The sequence below is a fragment of the Apteryx mantelli genome, chromosome 1 (genome assembly GCF_036417845.1).
Source record: "Apteryx mantelli isolate bAptMan1 chromosome 1, bAptMan1.hap1, whole genome shotgun sequence".
Lineage (NCBI taxonomy): Eukaryota > Metazoa > Chordata > Aves > Apterygiformes > Apterygidae > Apteryx > Apteryx mantelli.
Window position 1 is genome coordinate 205,939,568 of NC_089978.1, and position 21,406 is coordinate 205,960,973.

The 21,406-nt window shown below is 41.7% G+C and overlaps 1 protein-coding gene across 1 annotated transcript in view; it reads right to left on the bottom strand.

Moving 5' to 3' along the window:
• The window catches only part of KIF21A (kinesin family member 21A), a 95,499-nt gene extending 76,309 nt beyond the window's left edge, over nucleotides 1–19,190 (bottom strand). The window contains exon 1 of the mRNA XM_067316048.1: nucleotides 18,928–19,190. Coding sequence (XP_067172149.1) covers nucleotides 18,928–18,971 — 44 coding nt within the window. The 5' untranslated portion in view covers nucleotides 18,972–19,190. The remainder of the gene's footprint in view (nucleotides 1–18,927) is intronic.
• Nucleotides 19,191–21,406: the final 2,216 nt, after the last annotated feature.

Here is a 21,406-nt window from a genome sequence, read left to right on the forward strand (position 1 = left end):
TCTCATAGCTAAAGCTATAAGAAAAATATAAAGCTATAGCTAAAGCTACAAGCAACTTCCCCAGCAATTATAATTAAATAATACTATAAAAGAAAAGGAGGGTCAGGCCAGTTACCGGAAAATTACAAATTGCCATTGATTATTACTTAAATAACTGCTTAGCTAACCTTCCTAAAATAACAACCAGATACTTCACAATGGGACAAGACAGCTAAAAACAGTTTTAATAGTCTGCTCTGAATAGCGCCTTCACTCTGTTAATTTACAGTGTAACATTCTTGGAACAAAAAAAAAACACTGTACAATTTTTTAGTTTTTATAAGGAGTGGCAAAAAAATGTGTTGTATCCATAACACCCGGTCCACTAAGTTCCAAAGCAAACTGCAGAAAATTTCTTCGTATTTATTGTTGACTGTTTCTAATGAACAGAGGTTGCTCTGTTTCCAAACAGAAGGTAGACTGTTCAAGCAGCGACTGAAAGCTCTGAGCTGGTAAATCCCAACTGTGCAGTAAGGGAAGACAACCCACTCACTTTATTTAGTGCCATTTATTTTAAAACTATTCATCCTATACACTGCAAAAACATCCAGATTAATGGCCACAGCATCAGAAATTAAGGTGAACTCTTGCATCCATCTGTTTCTGCCCAGTGACACTATCCAGCCTTCAGCTGCACTGAGAAGACATCACCAACTTGCTGCTCTTGCTTGACTTCAGATGATGGCTTCTTTTAAAGACGACCTCTAGAAAGTTAATTAAAGGACAAGGTGCTTCAGGAAGTGACATTGGAAATCCAGTAGGGAGCACCCACACAGGTCAGGCACTGGATCCATTGCTCAGTATGGTGCTAGATGCTCTTTTGTTGCAAGCAAGCATTTCAGGCAAATGAAAGTTGACAGTTCCCAAACTTTTTTTTTTCCCCCTTCTCTATTCTCCCATCCCCCCCCAAAAGTGGAGATATTTGCCAGTCTCTGCTTTGGTATTGATTCTAACAACACTTCCCACAAAATTTCAAGCAGGTGAAAAACTTGGGACTATAAACAGATCATAATCTTCTGTGCTATTAACTGAGGACTGATTTTAGGGGGAAGAGGGGGGAGGGGGAGATACGAAGGGGAGAAGTAGAAGTGTCAGTGAGAGAATATTTAGCATTTATATGGAGATATTAGTGGAAACCTGAAATAATTGAGGCTTAAGTAACAAGAGAAGTGGAAGGAAAGTGACTGGTCACGGATGAACAGTGAAACAAGCTTCCAGTTGGCACTGCTATAAAGACTGTCAGGGTCTTGCTCAACAACTTCTGTGGAAAAAAACAAAAATAAATCCATTGGAATCTGGAACTTCACATGAAAGCCGGTTTCCACACACCAGCTCATGCCCCAAGGCTAGCGTGCAGAGCAGAGCCCTCTCAGCTGCAGCAGTATCTGCACCAAGGGCTGAGCTGCCACTATTGCACCTTCTCAGTCTCTTATCCAAGCTGAGGGACTTACAAGACCATACATATGCGGAGCTATGTAAATTGAGGGTAGTAACCGGTAGACAAGTCCAGTTCTCTTCATTTATCCACCTTCAGTTCTCACAGACACAAGCACCTACAGCACACTCTCAGATACTGAAGAAAGAAACCAGCACTGACAGGAAAATTGGGAATTTGATTAAAATTAAGAGCTATCTAAGTGTGGAGACTGCATGCAAAATGACTTCCCTGCTGGTAAGGTAGAAGCTTTTTAAACATTTTTAATTTTTCATATCTGGTTAAATATATGTATAAGCACTCCAATTTTAATGGAGTGTTTCAACTTTTTATTTGGTTGGTTTGGGCTAAAATTTCCACATTGGAGAAAAAGTTGGAGTCATTATGGCTGCTTCCCTATTGCCTAGGTTATTAAGATTCCCCACTGTCAGTAGAGGAGGAGAACATCCTGCTCTGCTCTATCTAAAGCTGGAAAAGTGTATTAAAGAAATGACTTAAACTGAACAAAACAGTTACACCAATACTGATTAACTGACACTTATCACATCTCTAAAGTTAAAAAAGTGATGCTTCAGTATTACATCCACCAGTTCTCCATAAAGCGTTAAGACTATCCAAATAACTTCTCAATAGTAGCCAACATATCACCTGAGTTAGCATGGGAAGTTTTAACATAACAGTAAGTGAAAGCACATGCTCTTCTACCTCTTCAGGAAGAAATGGGCCAGTTTCATATTCCTGGCTATTAATAATGTGTAAATAGAAAAGGTTGCTTGATTTTCTAACAGTTGGGCTTCCAATACTGGCAGCTGGTTGAGCTGAACAAGTCCAGTGGGAAACTCGCTGTGGGAATTCAGTTACTGTCATGTTTTACTTGCTGCTACAATACAGACCTCACTGCGTTAGCAAGTCCACAGTTTGAAATGACCACTAATAAAAATACTACTGGTAATACCATTTCAGCAAAGTTTTAGCTCCAGGACAGAGCACGTCCATGAAATAAATGCACCCTGGTGAATGCACCACAATGTAAGCTGACAAGCTCACAAACTCAGCTACAGAATTAACTCATGCAATGCAAGTTGTGAATAAAATCCAAGAACTAGCTACTTCCTTGCTACTTGTATCTATTTTTAAAACTGCTATCCACGCTGGCATAACAGAGAAGGTAAGTCCTTTTCTCCTTCATGGTCTAGCTATAGGTTGAATTTTTCATTAAGCTTCAGGTTTCCAGCTTAGAGCACAAATCCAACCAGAACTCCAAAACTATGGCTGCTTTAAAAAAAAAAAAAAAAAAAAATCATGCAAGAACATATAACTCATTGAGTTAAAAAGCAGTTCTCCCAGTTTTACACTACTTGCCCAGGAAGCTCTGCATACATTTCTGGAACAATCCTCCTCTTATGTGCACAGCTGCTAGCCCAGCCACTGCTCTGCCAGTCTCTCTCAGCTCCAGCTCACACAAAGCAGCAACACCTGATCCCGGGACCACTGATATCTGCTGAATGCTTGACTGCAGCTCCTTGGGGACAAAAAGAAAAGTCTGTCCAGACAAGCTTCTTCAGGGTCAAAACCCATTTCTTTGTCTTGACTGAATTAAATCAGCTCTTCTTGGCACATAATAATTCTAAATCGTACATTTCCCAGCTGCTCTGACAAACCATCAATGCAAATCATTTGTGGTTTGTCTGAGTAATACAGTTCACAGTCGCTTCATGCACTGGAGGTAGCACAGACATCCTTAAGACTTTCTTAATATAAAAACTCTTTCACATTGTCTAAAAGGTTTAAGCTTTCACTTACTGTTTACATTGCAGCACATTAGGACCACAGTAAAAGCAACCGAGATGGCTGTGGACCCTGCCCCCAAACTTACGACCAAGTATCACAATCCTCTGAGCACTGAACATGAGGCAAGATAAGAGTTCCATCGGCTTAAATGGGACTACTGACACTGCATGGGTGGGCACTGTCATACAAGGCTTTCAAGGATCAATATCAAAGACGACCAGAAACTTTGGTGAAAAGAGGAAAAATGTATATGGGTGCACACAAGATAATAGAGTAATGGCATAATATCCTATTATAGGGTTATATATTGCTACGAGTCATAGACAACTGCCTCCCACAGCGATACACAAAAACATGATTTCAACTCAATGGTTGCACTCAGCTTCAACCCTATACTACCACTGTTTGCACAGTAAACCTCAAAAATCAAAATATCACAGGGCAATAACAAAGGCCTAGTGGTTTGACCAGTTTTGTTTCCACTTAAAATAATTTCTTTTAGCACTAAGAGAAAAGGGGTTCTGGGGGGGTTTTTTGGTGGCGGGTAGGAAGCTGTCCATTTATTTCAACATATAATAACAGATATTTAGAGAAAAAAACTGAAAATTTGTGCAAAATTTAAGTTATACAAAAATTTCAGTGTAGAATTTAATCAATTTCACTGCTGAACCTGAAAGAAATGCTAAAGCAAGAAACAACAATATTAAAGCTCTTTCATTTTTAAATACTCTTTTATATTTATGAATATATAAAATAAAAATATATAAAAATATATAAAAATATACTGTCAGGTTATTATTATTTTGAACATGATAGGCAAACACATGATACCACCTTAAGATTCTCCCAGAAAAGTTTGTTTCACCCATAGATTTTGCTTGCCCATGCCTTATCACTCAACTTTTTGTTTACATGGAAATACAAAGCCTGATCATCAAATCGAGAGCATCTGCAATGCGGCTCTTATGCAAACCTCATCACATGAATAATTAGAAAGGCCCAAAGGAAAAGTACAAATAGCATATTTCCCAATTATACTTACCAGAGTTAACCATTTCTAGACCACTGAAATAAAAACCAATGGCTGAAGAGTGGGAGTAAGACAAATTTAAAATTATAAGCAAGACATAAATGTAGAACAGGGAGTGGGATTCTTCTGGAACTAATGAAAGGAGAGCACTTTGAGGTCAGGATTGCTTGCACTTCACATGCATTCATGTTTTTAACTAAACACATCATTGGATTCTCAATCAAATCCAGTGACTTATGTTACACAATGTGTCAGAACAGATCAAAAAACATACACATTCTCTCTTGTCTTTTCCATATTACCCATCAGCACTGCAGGCACCACAACCAGTTACTCTGTAGTGAAAACAAGACTTCAGGCCAGCTTATCCCGGCAGCCATTGCAAAGCACTGTGCTTTGGTTGGTGGCTTTCAGCCTCTAGCAGCCCCGCTGGCAGAGGGGCCTTGCAAGAAGGCAAAAAAGCAGCAGCACAGAGGCTCAGCAGCTGGAAAACTGCACAGCAGGGACATTCCACCGAGAACTTGCTGGCCCAGTGGAGACTGCTAGCTTCAGTATCTCTAGCAATATTGTCCAGCAGTAAAATCTCTATCAGTAAAAGAGGGGTCACTGTGCAATCTGGAGCTCTCCTGTGATATTTGCAGCAGTCACGGACATACTGAAGAAATCCAGTATGCAATGACATATAACTATAGATACCCAGTTTTGTGGATTACAAAGAAAGAAACAAAGCTTTGACTGGGTTCATGAACCAAAGCCCTTGTTCATTCTTTATTCAGGTTATTTTTCTTATTATTATTCTTTTTTCAAATTGTTTATGTATTTCCAACTTGAAAGAGAGATGGCCAGTGTCCCCTAACTGGGCATTTGCTAACATTGGCACGCAGAACTGGGGACACTGGTATACAGCATCCCCCACTCAAAATTCAAAAGCTTTCTTTCAGGTTTTTCACACAGAGGTACATTATAAGTTATTCATCCAGTATCACTTTCCATCAACCAACACTAGTGCTCATACATTAATGTACTCACGTTTTTGTCAATGTATGATTTATCCTACTAGTTTTTATTTCTGTATCTCCTCATCTATTTTTAACATCTCCAGAGAGGGAGCTTTCAGCCTCACAGGACAAACAGATACAGAAAATAAACCTCTAATTCATACATTGTGTTAACAGTAAATTGACTTAGAAGGAAAACGCCTTACAATGTGTTGAATATATTAATACCTGAAACCCTGGGTTATAATGTAACCTTGAAATCATGGCTTAAGATGATTGTCAAATACTTCAGAACAGCTCTGTGGGTGGCATTCAAAAGCATTCAGAAGGTAGAAGCAGATCTTGCTGAAACACGAGACAACAAAGTGGCTAGCACAGTATTAACTGACAATATAAATGAAGAACCAAACCAAAAATCCTACGCCCTAAAGAAAATAGCATGAGTGACTTGAAAGCAAAAACAAGTTTACAAATTTAAAGCTTGAAATACATTTACTATCTCAAAGTAATCATATATCATTAATATCTTTAATTAATACACTATATTCAAATTATAGCAGTTACATATTGCAAACAGAAAGCTGGCTAAGAGCCAGGATCCCGCAGTTTATTAGCGGAATGGAAAAGTAACACAGTGCCAATTTATGTAATTTCTGAGCAAAGCAGAGACCTCTCACACATATTGCTATGCTAGAACAACCTTCCACCTTCTTCTTTATACTGAGGAGGCAACAAAACAGAAGAGCAGTTTTCGCTAAACAACGTCAAGTGGTACGTTACAAGTATGTTCTGCCTCACCGGATATTCCTTGGTTAGGCCTATAGTCTTGCCCACAGAAGTCTAATCTTAAGAGAAAAAAATGCACACATGAAAAACAGAATACATATTAAAAAGCGCAGTCAGTCTTCCAGCTAGACAACAGTTAGTCAAATTTCCTTGAAATATCTGATAAAATTGGGGAGTCACTAACGTTTCCTTGTTGCAACCTGAGAAATGGAAAGCAGATACCCTCAAAAAGAGATGCAGATATCAACAACTTTTAAGCACTTTCCTCAGTCTACTAGTATATTCCTCTATTTTAAATGAATTGAGCTTCAACCAGATAACTCTTAAACAGATATCAGGCAGGCATCCAACAACACAAACCAAACAATGTTAGCTTTGCCCAGGGCTCCACACAGATCATATGAGCATACAAACTCAGAGAAATAAATGAGGAGAAAAAACAAACAAAAAAAACAGACATCTGAAAATTTTAAATGTTTTTCATAGCTGTAACAAGACAAAAGCTGACAGTACACAAATTACAGTTGATCGTGCATGATCGTGCATATAATTAATTGCCTAAGAGTCATGAGAAAGCATTCCAAGATAACTAAGTGATGCTTTGGGTTGTATTCACAAGATTATCACATGAAGCATGTGATAAACCAATGATTCTTGTACGCATTTCCTTCTGACTTACAGAAGATATTGTTTGAACAAAGCAGAAGAGCTGGAAGAATGAAACACAGGAACCGTCACAAGGGCGGGGGGGGGGGGGAAGACACGATAATTCTGACTATGAGAGGGCTAAGGAGAGCAGGAGTATCTAAAAAGCAACATTAAATAGGGCTGAGGATTAATTACCCTCATTAGTCAGCTCAGCCAAAAGAATAAATGAGCTTAAATCGTGGCAGAAGAAATGCAGGCAAAAGGTGACTGCCAGAATTCCTGCAGAGAGAAGAAAGAGGGTTGTTATCCCTCTGAACAACATTACAAGTGCCTTCACAGCAACGTTACAGCTACCATGAAATATTCTCTAAATCAGGTGGGGGTGGGGGAGGATGGAGCAGACTTAAAATAAAAAATAAATGCAAACCAAAACAAGAACTTCCAATACTTCTTGCAGGATATGCTTACAATACATTGTCTCGTAACAGTAGTGGTATCACCAGCATCACTGTACAAGTTGCAGATTAACAAGAAAATCCGCATAACCGCAGGGTTCCCCAAAAACCTGTTCTGTCCATCATATGCAAATTTCCTCTGGAGAAACAGCTGCTGAGCCTTTTCTTGCAGCTCTCCCCAACATCTCATCTTTTCCAACAGGCTATGGAGACAGCTCTAGAGAATTCTGTTATTTTGATGACCTTTAGGCCTTATCTGACCACTTCCGATATCTAAAAGAAGATTACCAAGATGACAGAGCCAAGCTCCTTACTGAGGTGAAGATGGGGGACAGCGGTCAAACTAAAGTAAGGGACTTTCCAACTTGGCATAAGGACAAAGTTTTCACCATAAGGACAGCCAAGCATTGGTTGCCCAGAGAGGCTGTGGAATTTCCATCCTTGGAGGTCTTCAAGGCCCAACTGGATAGAGCCCTGAGCAACCTACTCTGAATTTAGTTTTGACCTTGCCTTGAACAGGAGGCTGGATCAGATGACCTCCTGAGGTCCCTTCTAACTGGAATTAGTCTAAGTTTAACCTTCCAAACCTGTACGGCTTTATTATTCATGTGGATGTTGTCACACCTCCATAAGCATATTCTGACCTCCGGACTGGATCATTTGATCATGCTGAATACAGATTTGGGCACTGGACATGCAGCTTCACAGAATTATAGACAATTGAGACGGAAAGAACACAGAAAGGTCAGAATTCATTCACCCACTCTAGCTTTCTGCATCAAGGTAAAATCAACTATGCCCAAAACACTCCTAGCAGACACCAGTTTAAACCTTTTTTAGAAGTCTCCCATATGAGGAATTCTACATTTCTACAAGCAAACTGTTCCAGGACATCCATCCTTAAAATAGAAAATGTTTCCTTCCTAATATTTTCGTTATTGTAATTTAAGCTTATTACTTTTTGTTGAGTTCACCATGAAGACGAAGAAGAATTTCCCTTCTACTTTGTATCTGCAAGCACATTGGCCCCTTTTTTTTTTTCTTCCTTCATTCAACTACCATCCAAAATATAGGAAACACCACTTTATAAAAGTTCCCTCATCATTCAGCAGTCACAAGAGTTAAAAATCAACAGATGCATTGGCCCTTTTGAGGGCTGAAGGCACAGAACAAAGCACTAGCACTTTCACCCAAAGCTGTCATCTGTAGATTTCTTCCTCTTTTGAGCCTACCAAGGTTTTACTTGTTGACATTTAAAGGACAATGAAAAGCCCATCTGTTCCCCGACAGCTTTGCTGACAATGATGAAATATATCTACTGCTACACTTTGATGACCAGCCAGTGTAGGTCACTTGGGGGGGGGGGGGGAATCAGCCTGAAGCTTCTTAAAAAAAAAACCAGCATAATTGAATGTCAAACAGTTTACCTGTCAATACTAGTTCAGACCTATCCAGTCCTATCTCAGACCTAATTTTTAGAGCTCACTGAACACCAATCTACTTTTGCTGAACTCAAGTTCTGCTAATGAAGATCAAAATGGCAATTCTATTGTTCTTGAGTGATGAGCTGACTGATTAGATGAGACAGAAATGTAAGCTGCACTCTAAGTGATATAGATTAAACAGGTGGCCTTCTCTCTGATCCATTACTTTTTCAAATTCTATTAGAAGTAGACTCCTCCTCTTTTTCCTCCTGCCTAAAAAAAAAAAATACATATTTGGATATTTACTCCCCGTAACCCTACATGAAAATATTTTCTGGTCTTTAAAAGGTTTCAAACAATTTGCTTATAAAACAAATCAAGCTTTCTAAAATGTAGTAATTATTCACTATCACAATAATTCTAACTGACTGGAAAAAGAAAATATGTAAGATGTTTAGGTGGTATCAAAATCCCTAGTCTGAAGCAATGTATACAGGTAAGACTTCTCCAAAAACCCAGAGGCATCACATTACAGGACCAGAGTCTAAAAATAAGGATTTCTCATATACTTAAAAGTAAAGACTAAACTTCAAAAGAAATAGAACTGAGTGCAAGAAGTGAAATACTCCTTACCTGGGTAACTTCTGTACAGTGAAAACCAAAGCAATGTTTGGTTTGCTCAGCAGGTAAAAAAGGATTAGTCAGCTGTTTGCTATGGATCAGAGTGACTGGTACAGACACAACTCTTCTGTTCACACAGAACCAAATCGGGGGGAAAAAAGAAGCAAAACAATATATGTACTTTAGAAATACAAAATTTTTAATTCTAACACCACAGGGCTCACATTTTCACAGAATGTAATGACTAACTCAGGTGTTTTAATAGCAGTTGATTTTCTCATGATGTTGCATTGTGTATTATGCCACACCATAAGTGTTTACTGTACTTTGAAGCTACATCTTTGCCTAGGGGAGTGTATAACACAATTCTGAGACGACAATACATGTCAGTGGAGCATGGGGAGGGAAGCTTGGAAAAGAATATACAAAGGACAGAAGAGACCCACTACCTACCTTCACATCCCTCTCATTCTCATAAAAGTGGAGAGACAGCAACATAGATATTCTGTCCTCTGGAGGACAGACTCAAACACAAACTGAGACAAAGTTACTGCTACACTTGGCAAATATATTTAATCAATACTCCTAAATCAGAGCTTAGGAAACTCAAAAATCTTGGAATCATGAGCTACTCAGTGACACAAAAGGACGCATCTCCAAGTCAGTCCTTCATGCTCAATGGAAGGGTCCAACAACACAAATGCTGTGAATTGCCAGCTTTGAAAAACAAAGTTAAATAGATAGGGAACCGCTTCATTTTAAATAAACTATATAGACATCTTAAGTCAGTTTCTACTTTCCTATCACTTTACTTCAAGAAGATGCAGACTATCAGGCAATATGATGCCAAATGCTTCAAAGAAAGGAGCTTAATTGGGTTCCTATGTCCTGCACAATACCAAGAGTTGTACTGTACATGGGAAGTTTCTTATCAGGTTTGCTAGTGACACTAGAATTATGCAAGACTATGAATTTCATTATTTGTAAGATAGTTACAGATGATACTCTTTCTTACATATTTTTAAATTATTACTGATAACTTACGAAACCCTTTATCAACATCATTAACAAGTTATATACTTCAGTATAATCTCTTGACATATGTTAATGCTATGTAGCTATACAGCTTTTCAGCTTAAGGTATCCCCTTAACTTTGGGATTTTAGCAGTGTCAAGCAAAAGACAACTATCATGGTTAGAAGAGAAGGGGGGGGGGGGGGAAGAGTCAGTGAAAGCAGTTTAAAAATGCCCAAAAAAGACAATAGCCAAACGGCTGGGGGCCTGACCCAAGATGCGGAATACCTTTGTTCAAAACCCCAGTTTAGATTAGGCAAAGGGAAGCCTGTTTGATCAAACTGTTCCATTATCAAACAAAAACACACAAAAAAACAAAAGTGTCAAACTGAGACATCTTATGAAAGAGAGATATTTTCTCTTCAGACCTGTTAGCTATCTCCTTCCATGTGTTCAGCTGTGGTAGCTAAGTCATCATGCTACAGTATGCTATAGTTATTTAAGTATTACCCACGTTTGGAGTCAGGTTTGTCACAATGCTTTAAGTGTTTTATTGATATTTTTAGAGGATCAATTATGTTGAACATAAGTGAAGGGGAAAATAAATATCCTTCAGAACTATAGTATACAAAAGAAAGCATTTCAACAAACTTTCTGTAGAATTCTTGAAATATTTAAGAACAAGAAAGTATGGCAAAACTATACAAAATCTAAAGTTTCTTGCAAAGAGTTAGGTATTTGTTAACTGGTTAAAAAAACAACTGAACGATGCATAGTTTCTGTAATAACACAAATGCAAGAACCATCAGTGAGACATCAAAAATTATCTAGATAACAATTCCTTTAATATTAACATGGAAATGCACTCAAGTTGGGTGCATATAATTTACTGTGAATAACATATCATCATAACCTTTTACCAAGGTTTTGGTGCTCTCAGCTTTCTTTGTTGCAGTTCCACAATCAGCAGACCCAAGGGACCCAAGTCATTCAGTTTTGTTAGGTAGACTTAAGGATCTAAAAATCCTTAAAAGGAGCATTGTCCGAGACAGCAAGACCAGCATATGTCCGTTGATTAAAAAAAAAAAAGGAGGGGGGGGAGAATTATTCCGGCAGTGAAGGACTTTTAACAGTGTTGAGAATAGTAACAAAAATAACTAAGGACCAAATGTGACCCCCCCCCTCCTTTTTTCCATACAGAAACTATCCAGGAAGTATTTTATACTGTATATATTTTTTATATTGGTTGTCTCTGAATCAGCAGTGTCACTGCTCCACTTCCAGTATTATTGATATTTCATGTCAAATCACATTAAAACCATGTTGCTGTTAATGCTGGGTGGAGAATAAGGCCTGCGCTCAGAGAATAAATATGGCTAACGGGAGCGTTCACATCCACGCTGACTATCCCAAATGAGCACTCTAAATTGCCATCACCAACTCCAACTACACTGCGTAAGCAAGCACTTCAGAACAGCATACGGAAAAATTTTTATTTTGTGGCCTTTACAAATAACTGTTTTCATCACACATTGATGCATTTTTGGTAGTTTAGAGAGGTTACTGTTTTCAGGACCAACATGAGCAACTTCCAAGAAGGAAAGTATCAGATGCATGTCCTTCTACAGATTTTCAAGGCAATGCACGTGCCTCACATTTTAAAATATAACTTGAACAGACCTTCTCTGCACATCAAAGTCATTCTGGAGCTGACCTTAAAACCCTTTCACTGTCCTCCATTTGCATCTTGTTGCTATGGTAAATGCATCCAACAAGAGAACATGTTTCAAAAGTAAGGCTTCATTTCTGCCTTTAGTCACACTGGAGCAGACACTTATTTCAGCAAAGTTTCACTAGAGAAAACTGGAAAAAAGAAACCTAGGGAACTACCAAAAAAAAAAAAAAAGAATGAAGGACAGGAAAGAAATCAGCAAAGATTCAAACAATGTTAAAGGCAAGTGGAAAGAGGACACAGAAAGAGGCACAACTCATGGAGTTACCGTGTAGTTACTGTTGCTGGACTTGTTCAGGTCTTGTTTGTCTTTTTAACAAAACTTTTTGTTTTTCAGTTCAAATATTTTTAACTTCTTGCAAGTATTTTACACAGGTACTATATTACTATAACAAAAAAGTTCTCTGCTCCAGCAGCCCCAGATATGGAAAGTTACTGAATCCTTTCCTTTAGCTGAGTAAGAGAGAGAAAGAGAGAAAAAGAGAGAAAAAAAGAGAGAGAGAGAGAGAGAGAGAAAGAGAGAGAAGCACCTATAGAGGCTTTATTTCCCAGTGGCAATCAGGCATGAAAGCTGAATGATGCTGAACATGATGGCTGAATTCCAACAGCCATCTCAGACTGGGCAGCAAGGGCTATCTATAAAACATTTAAGAGCAAATAAAGGGAAAGCAGGGGGAGGGAGCAAGGCTCCCTTGCTCCCAAGCACAAGGGCCATTCAACTATTCTAGAAGAATTTATAAAATTCACACAGAAAAACTGAATATTTGAAGTCTCAAATTCAGTAATAAAGGAATCTCTGGGACAAACAATATAAGCCCTAACTCTCCACAGCACAGAAGTAGCAAAGAGAACACCATTAAATGCAAATTGATGCCTAACTCCATGGATTTTCAGAGTGAACTAAATCCCTAGATCGTCTACTAACTTTGGAAAATGCCAAGTTAAAAAAAATACAATTCATCCACAAGCACGAACAGACCAATACCGTTAAACTTGCTTGTCAGCTTGTCTCTCATTGATTCTTTTTCCTGTCCCCTCCTCCCTCAATTCAAGAGGTATTTATCTCTGGGCAAGGAAAACGTCATCAGGAGTGAAGTCCAACTACACATTCTTTTCTCTCCATCAAAGAATGTGTTTACACCACAGGAGTGATGAAAAAGGAAGTTTCTTTCCTAGAAAGCAAGACCACAGATTTCAGCCTGCCCCAAGCAATATCAGTTACGGATGATCGAGTCAGATGTGATGAAACCTGAATTAATTCAGCAGCAGATGGTGGTGTGTATTTTTTCAGCTAAAACACAAAGCAAAACATATGGATGAGGTGGAGTAAAGTTTCAGTGAAGGAGGAGGGAGTATTTGTTTAAGTTATGGAGCAAAGACAAACATGAAAACTAACAGAAGACATGCAACATGAGCTTTCTAAAAACTAAACTTCTTTCGTAGCTTTCCATTAACGGACTCGCTCTCGAAAAGCAGCATCTCCTCATACTTAACATGACCAAAAAATTAGCATTTAATATTGTTGAATGAATTTTCTTTGGTGGGGTGTGCTCACATATTGTTAGACAGCTGAACTTCATTAATACAGTTATTTTTTGAGACCTTTTCCCCAGAAAACTGCCATAGCTTCACATGATTATGATAATGGGATAATAACTACTATTGCCTAAAAACAAAACCAAAAAAAATAGACAAAAACAAGAAGTTCATTTTTAGGAGCCAAAAGACAGTACTGTAATCTATTGCTGTTGCTTGTCTACTTAGGGAATGATTTATATAGCATGAGAACACTTAGCACTGTATGGGAAGCCAGAAATGGTCCCCCTGCCCTCCAGAGCTTAGAATGCAAATCACAGAACGCATGGCTGTTCATCCAACATTTGAGGATCTATTCATGGTAGAAGGCTTAACCACAAGCATAAGTGTTTGCAGAATAGCAAGCTAAGAAAGAAAATCAATTTCAGCAGCAGAGCGCTTCAAAATACACCTGTCACAAATACAGGTTGCTTCCAATCAGCTGCTTCTTTCCTCATGTATTTAACAGTAGTTCAATCCAGCACTGGGGAAGAGAACTCCAGTATAAAAGGTATTAGAAAAAAAACTGCAGAAGAGAGGCATGCAGAAGATAGAGGGAGTCATAACAGTGACAAACTGCAGATTTGCATGGGAAAAAAAAAAAAAACACACAGAAATTAGCAATGGAGAAAAAAATGCAAAAGAGGGCCAACTTGTAATGCAGTTTGAGAACTGGGGGCATGAAAGCAACAAATACTGTGTTCCCATAACCAATTTATGCCATGGGATGGCTAATGTTACAGGCGATAAACACATCCTATTTCACTTATCAGAAGTTAATGGTATACTCTGATTTCATGCAACAAACAGTTGGCTTAGCTGCACAAATCTCTGTTCCCCAGTTGACTTAGAAATCAATATATATATTTTTAGAGTAGTTTATTTCCCTTTTGGAATATCAGAAAGGGAAGAGGACTATTTTTAATTCATCAGCTACACTTATTACTTCCACTGTTACTAAAAAAGTTTCCTCAAAAGGTCTATTGCATTCTGAATATAAGTTCCATACTTGGCAAGCATCAAGATTTCACCTTTATGAAGAAGTGTTACAACGTATTGCAGGCATCCCCTGAGGAAACAGTAAGGAGGACACTTTTGAAATGATTCAGGGAAGAGCTGGGTGGCTGGATCCCACAGGTTTTCTCCACATGAGGAAGAAGGTAGCAATACTCACTCTTTGCCTGAGAGATGAAACACAGGGAACAGATGCCAGTCACACCAGCTGAAGTAGAAGTAATCACATACTCTTGTCAGAGTAGGGAAGAAGGCACACATACATAACCAGGCTGAGGATGCCGAAGCAGAAAAAAAGGAAATTTTTACAGCTCTTTTCTACTCACTTAAATATATCTGATAAATATACTGTTCCCTATCTTCTCTTTCTTGTGGTTCTTTGCCTTCTGCCCATTAACACAAGCACTCTCAGATGGGCTTCATCTTTCACAATGACAACTTGTCCAATTCCAAAGCTCTATTGCTTTTCTTTAACTTCACCAACTGTCATTTAATGTCCTATCTGTGTCATCCAACAAGGTCTCAGTGACCACCTTACTTTTTGATTATTGTTCAGATTCCACAGCTTTCATCTTTTCATATAATTCTTTTCTTCATTACTTCTTGTTTTCATATAGCACCTTAGAAAGAAGCATTACAAATTAGCATTGAAGCTTATCATTTCTGTGCCTGTGGCTTCCACTGACTCAGAGTGAATCAAGGCCTCCTCTTCCTCTGGAGGATGAGACGACAGACGTTTACTTCAATGTTCTGCAATTGTCAAAATGCAAAATGTCTTCTCCATAAGAAGATCCACATAACAGACATCTTCCCATGCTTCATCAAACAGATGTCCTCCAAGGAAGCCTTCCAGATGAGCTCTATCTAAACATTATTACTCTCCAAGAGCTCCCTTGTTAAGCATGTGTCCAAAACACAGAGGACCTAAGTCCAACCCCTCTTGTCTGCTTAGATCAGCACCTCTAAGATGCCCAAATCCCACAGTTGCAATCCATCTGGAGGGAGGACAGGCACTAATTCTCACCTCCTGTTGACGCTATCTCCATATGTATGAAACAGCTAACATCTGCTTGGTGAAAATAAGTGCGACTGATTTAGGGCACTGACATGACACAAATTCCAATCCCTGGATAGCTCATACAATGACTCTAAAATAAAATATTAGCACATATTGCTGGTATCAAAGATCCCAATCTTAAGTGAGAACTTCATCTACCCAACATGCAGGAAGCCTCAATGCTATATTCAGGTTGTGGACACCACTAAAGTGGCAAGACATAAAATTTAGGAGCTATACCCTACATCCCTTTGTGGACTTGGTTGCAGTAACAGCTGCCTATGATATTTATACTATTAACTTTTGCTGAGGAGGCTACGAAACTTTCACAGGCTGAGAAGACATTTACAAAAGCAAGATGACAATTTCAGATCTACAAAGAGGGTAGCTTTTACATTTAAAAAACAGTCATCTGATTAGATAACTATCACGGGGTTTTCTGATTTCATCTGAAAAACACTATACACAGTCACACAGAGGAATGCAAAGAGCAAAGCTCTTTTTGAAAGTTGCACATAGTCATCAAAATTGTAAGTCCACAAATCTTTCAGTGGAGATTGACAATAGGAAAAGAGGTTTTTTTCTTAATTGGGCAGTTTAACATGAGTTACTGGATTATCTGCCAAACTATTTTCAGCTTTCATGATTCGCTAAGCTGAAGTATTTAGCTCATCATTCAGAAACCCATTACTACATTGAAGAAAATGGGGAACAATTAGCATGCAAGATGACAGCTTAGAGGTAGAGCTAATTGGAAAGAATGAAATAGTTTTCAATTGTGTTGTACACAATTAAGTGAGATAACCATGTTCTGGAAAAACAATTTGCTAAACAGTTTCAGTGATGTCTATTCTATAACCTGTGTTTAAAGTTTAAGCAAATTCAGTTTGCAGTAAATTCAATGAAATATCCATTTGAAATACCTCACTTCAGTTACCTCCACATGAGTTACAAACCACAAACTAGTCCTGCTGTACAGCAACCTCTGTTCAAGAAACATACATGTAAAAACAAAGACCCTAATTCATCACAAGAGTGGACATCTTCACTGAACTAAGCTCAGATTCACAAAAAACTTAAAAACCAAAAACAACAAGAAAACAGAACGCAGTAGTTTTCCTAATACACTGTACAGCAGTGCACTGATAAATAGTGAGTTGCAGGATCAGTCAAATTTTAACTGCGTAAAATATACAACCAGAAATAACAGAAAACATGAAGTCTACAGATAGACACTGGCATGGGGAAAAATAATTGTGCATGTTCTTATTCATGGTTTCTAAGTATAGAGAGAGAAATCTTGTACATGAATAGTTAATCTTCCAAAAGGAAGAAAGCAGACAGGAGGAAAGATGTAATCCTTCATTACCATTGAACTGCACTCAGACAGAGGGGGTTTAAGATGTCAGATGATGATTTTACAAAAATACATCTTGTAACATTTGCAATTTTTTTCCCAAGAGCTACAATGAACCATTTTCATTTAGCCAGCTGATTTTAATTCACTTTTACAAGGTTATTTGCCATGTATTCTTTCTAAACTATTTATCACACATCTGCAACTATAAACCTATTTGCATCACTAAGTTTTGTTCAATTCCAAGTTACAACAAACCTATGTATTTGCAAATGTATTTCTACATCACTATTTTTTTTGGCTTTCTTTAAATGACAGAGCAGTCAGTTAACCTGTAACACACCCTATTTTTAGGATCACACCTATCTCATATTTTCCTTTTTGAAAATACAGCCTAATTACCCTATGGAATAATACCTCCCTGTACTTCATTTGCAAAATGCTTCAACAGATGACAACACTCACAAAAGCATCTCTCTCCATAGAAAATGCTACTGCAAGTGGTAAGCAGCATACACCCCCATGATAATGCAGGGGCAGTGTTTCTCTGTTTAATAAAAATGTTTTTGAACTGTTCCCCCCCACACACACACCAAAAACAGCATTCAATAACATTGCTTATTCCTACAGCCTTCAGAGAAAAAAAAAAATCCACCTTCTTAGTCTTCCTGTATAACACTTGAATTATCTAATGAATATGAGACATATGTAGTGGTTCCAAGGACCCAGTGATAGAAACAGAACTTGCCCTAAAGTCTTGTTTCTAGTGGCATGATACTACAAGTGCATCAGCACATAATGTAAAGACTCTTCAAAGAAAAAAAAAACCTCATCATTCAGTATCACAGTCAAAACCCAAATATTGACAAAACATATAAATTTCCCTTCACGGCTGAACTACATAAAGTCATCTTGAAAATTAAGGCATCCGTGGGCTAATCTGGAAGTGCTTCAAACAATAAAATACTATCTTCATATAGAAACTCAAGAAGAGCCAAATTCACTGATAAAACAACAGATTTTGCTCTCTGATAAAAGAGTAATTTGAACTAGCTGATGTTTTAAAATGATTTAGGCTCCGCTCCCATTATAACTTCTAAATATATTTATTCTTATTTATTGTGAGCCATCTCAGTTAAGTCCATCACGGTATGTAATGTCAGGTACAACCTCCGTGGAAGAAAAGCCTTTATCATTCTAGAAATATTACACTGCTAGGATCCACTCTCGCTTAGTAATGCAAACAGCATCGCTAGAGTCAAGGGACTGTTTTATTACCAGGGTCTACTTCCATGAGTAAGCATTTGCAGCATCGGGCTACAATTAGTTGGGGGGTTTTTTTGTTTTTTTTTTTTGTTTTTTTTACTGTTATTGCTGAAAATTAGAGACAAACGACTAGATCAGCGAGAAAGATCTCAAAACGTGGTTTTCCTTCTTCTGCTATTTCCAGCTGTTCCAAGAGAGAAGAGAATCGTCAGGAATCTACCAGCACGACCGCAGGTGACACGCTGTTCTGCTGTAAATACGGACTTCGCTGTTTTCAGCGCGGTGGGGCGACGCCGCCTCCACTCGCCCCTCTCATCCTCGCCTAGCGCGTTACGCGCCCCGGGACGCGGCTGCCTGCCGCCCGCAGCCACGGGCGGGCGCGGCGAGCGGGAGCAGCAGCGTTTTCCGCGGGCCGCGGCAGGGACCCGCGCCGCGACGGTCGGCGCGGCCGCAGGGGCGCTTCCCCCTCCCCGCGGCCCCCGCCCCGCCTGGCCGGGCCGTGCCGTGCCGAGCCGAGCGGGGCACAGCCGCCGCCGCGGCCCGCGCAGCCATGCGGCGCCGACACCTGGCGGCAGGGGAGGCCGCCGCCGGCCGCGGGCACCTGCCGCCCCGCGGCGCCGGCGCCCGAGCCCGAGCCCTCCCACTGCCCGGCCACCTGCCTCGCCGGCCCCGCGCGGCCGCTTACCTGACGGCCACCCGCACCGAGCTCTCGTCCTGGCCGGCCGACATGGTGCCGGGGGAGCGGGGCGCCGCCGGGCAGGAGGAGGAGGAGGTGGGAGCAGCGGCCGCGGCGCCTGGCTCACCTCCCCCCCCGGGCCCTCCGCCGCCTCTCTCCAGCCATTTTAGGTGCCTGAATGAATAGGTAGGAGCAGCGGCAGCGCGGGGCGGTCCGCGCCGCTCCTCCTCCCCCTCCTCCCCCCGCGCCGCTCCGGCCCTTCCAGTCCCTGGGCGGGGAGGGCTGTCAGTCAGGCGGCCCGACGCGCTGCCCCGCCGGCTGGCGCAGGAACGAGCCCGGGCGCCCGGCCCCTTCGCCGCCGCAGGCCGCTCAGCCGCAATGCGTCAGCAGGCCCCGCCCCGCCCCGGGCGGCCGCGGCCGGCGTCGGGGCACCGCGCTGCCCGCGGACGCCGGCACCGGGCGCGGCGGGGGCGGCCCCCCCCCCCCCGCACACACACGCACACGCACACCCCTACCCCTCTTCCCGCCTCCGCGCACCCACAGCTCCACGTGGGCGCACACGGCTCTTCCCACACGACGCACAGTGCTCTACAGGTGGCTCCTCCAGGCGCACTGCACACACACATACACACACACACACACACACACGTACACACCTGTGTCCCCTGATACCTGTGCCGCGCCTCTCCATGCACAACTCAGCCCCCCCACACACCTCTCTTACACACGCACACCACACACGCACACTTGCCCACACATACACACAGATCCTCACCACGCACACCTCTTACACACACACACCTCTCCACAAATACACACATTGCATTTACACACTTCTCCACACACAGTTCTTACACACACACACCTCTCTTACACACACACCTGTCCACACATACGGCCCTTACACTCCTTTCACAGCTCTTCCACAAACACACACACCCCGTTCACACACACACCTGCTACACACACAGCACTTACACACCTCTCCACACACAGCTCTTCCACAAAAAAAATTCCTCTTACACACACACACAGCATTTACACACCTCTCCACACACAGCTCTCCCCCCTCACACACGCGTTTCTGCACACACCACACACACGGCAGTTACACGCACACCTCTCCACACACAGCTCTCCCCCCTCACACATGCATTTCTGCACACACCTCTCCACACACACGGCAGTTACATGCACAGCCCTCCCCCCTCACACACACATTTCTGCACACACCTCTCCACACACACGGCAGTTACACGTACACCTCTCCACACACAGCTCTCCCCCCTCACACACGCATTTCTGCACACACCTCTCCACACACACGGCAGTTACACGCACACCTCTCCACACACAGCCCTCCCCCCTCACACACGCATTTCTGCACACACCTCTCCACACACACGGCAGTTACACAAACACCTCTCCACACACAGCCCTCCCCCCTCACACACGCATTTCTGCACACACCTCTCCACACACACGGCAGTTACATGCACAGCCCTCCCCCCTCACACACACATTTCTGCACACACCTCTCCACACACACGGCAGTTACACGTACACCTCTCCACACACAGCTCTCCCCCCTCACACACGCATTTCTGCACACACCTCTCCACACACACGGCAGTTACATGCACAGCCCTCCCCCCTCACACACACATTTCTGCACACACCTCTCCACACACACGGCAGTTACACGCACACCTCTCCACACACAGCCCTCCCCCCTCACACACGCATTTCTGCACACACCTCTCCACACACACGGCAGTTACACAAACACCTCTCCACACACAGCCCTCCCCCCTCACACACGCATTTCTGCACACACCTCTCCACACACACGGCAGTTACACAAACACCTCTCCACACACAGCTCTCCCCCCTCACACACACATTTCTGCACACACCTCCCCACACACACGGCCGTTACACACACACCTCTCCACACAAGCTCTCCCCCCTCACACGCATTTCTGCACACACCTCCCCACACACACGGCAGTTACACGCACACCTCTCCACACACAGCTCTCCCCCCCACACACACATTTCTGCACACACCTCTCCACACACACGGCAGTTACACGCACACCTCTCCACACAAGCTCTCCCCCCTCACATGCATTTCTGCACACACCTCCCCACACACACGGCAGTTACACGCACACCTCTCCACACACAGCTCTCCCCCCCACACACACATTTCTGCACACACCTCCCCACACACACGGCAGTTACACGCACACCTCTCCACACAAGCTCTCCCCCCACACACACATTTCTGCACACACCTCCCCACACACACGGCCGTTACACACACACCTCTCCACACACAGCTCTCCCCCCTCACACACGCATTTCTGCACACACCTCTCCACACACACGGCAGTTACACGCACAGCCCTCCCCCCTCACACACACATTTCTGCACACACCTCCCCACACACACAGCAGTTACAAGCACACCTCTCCACACACA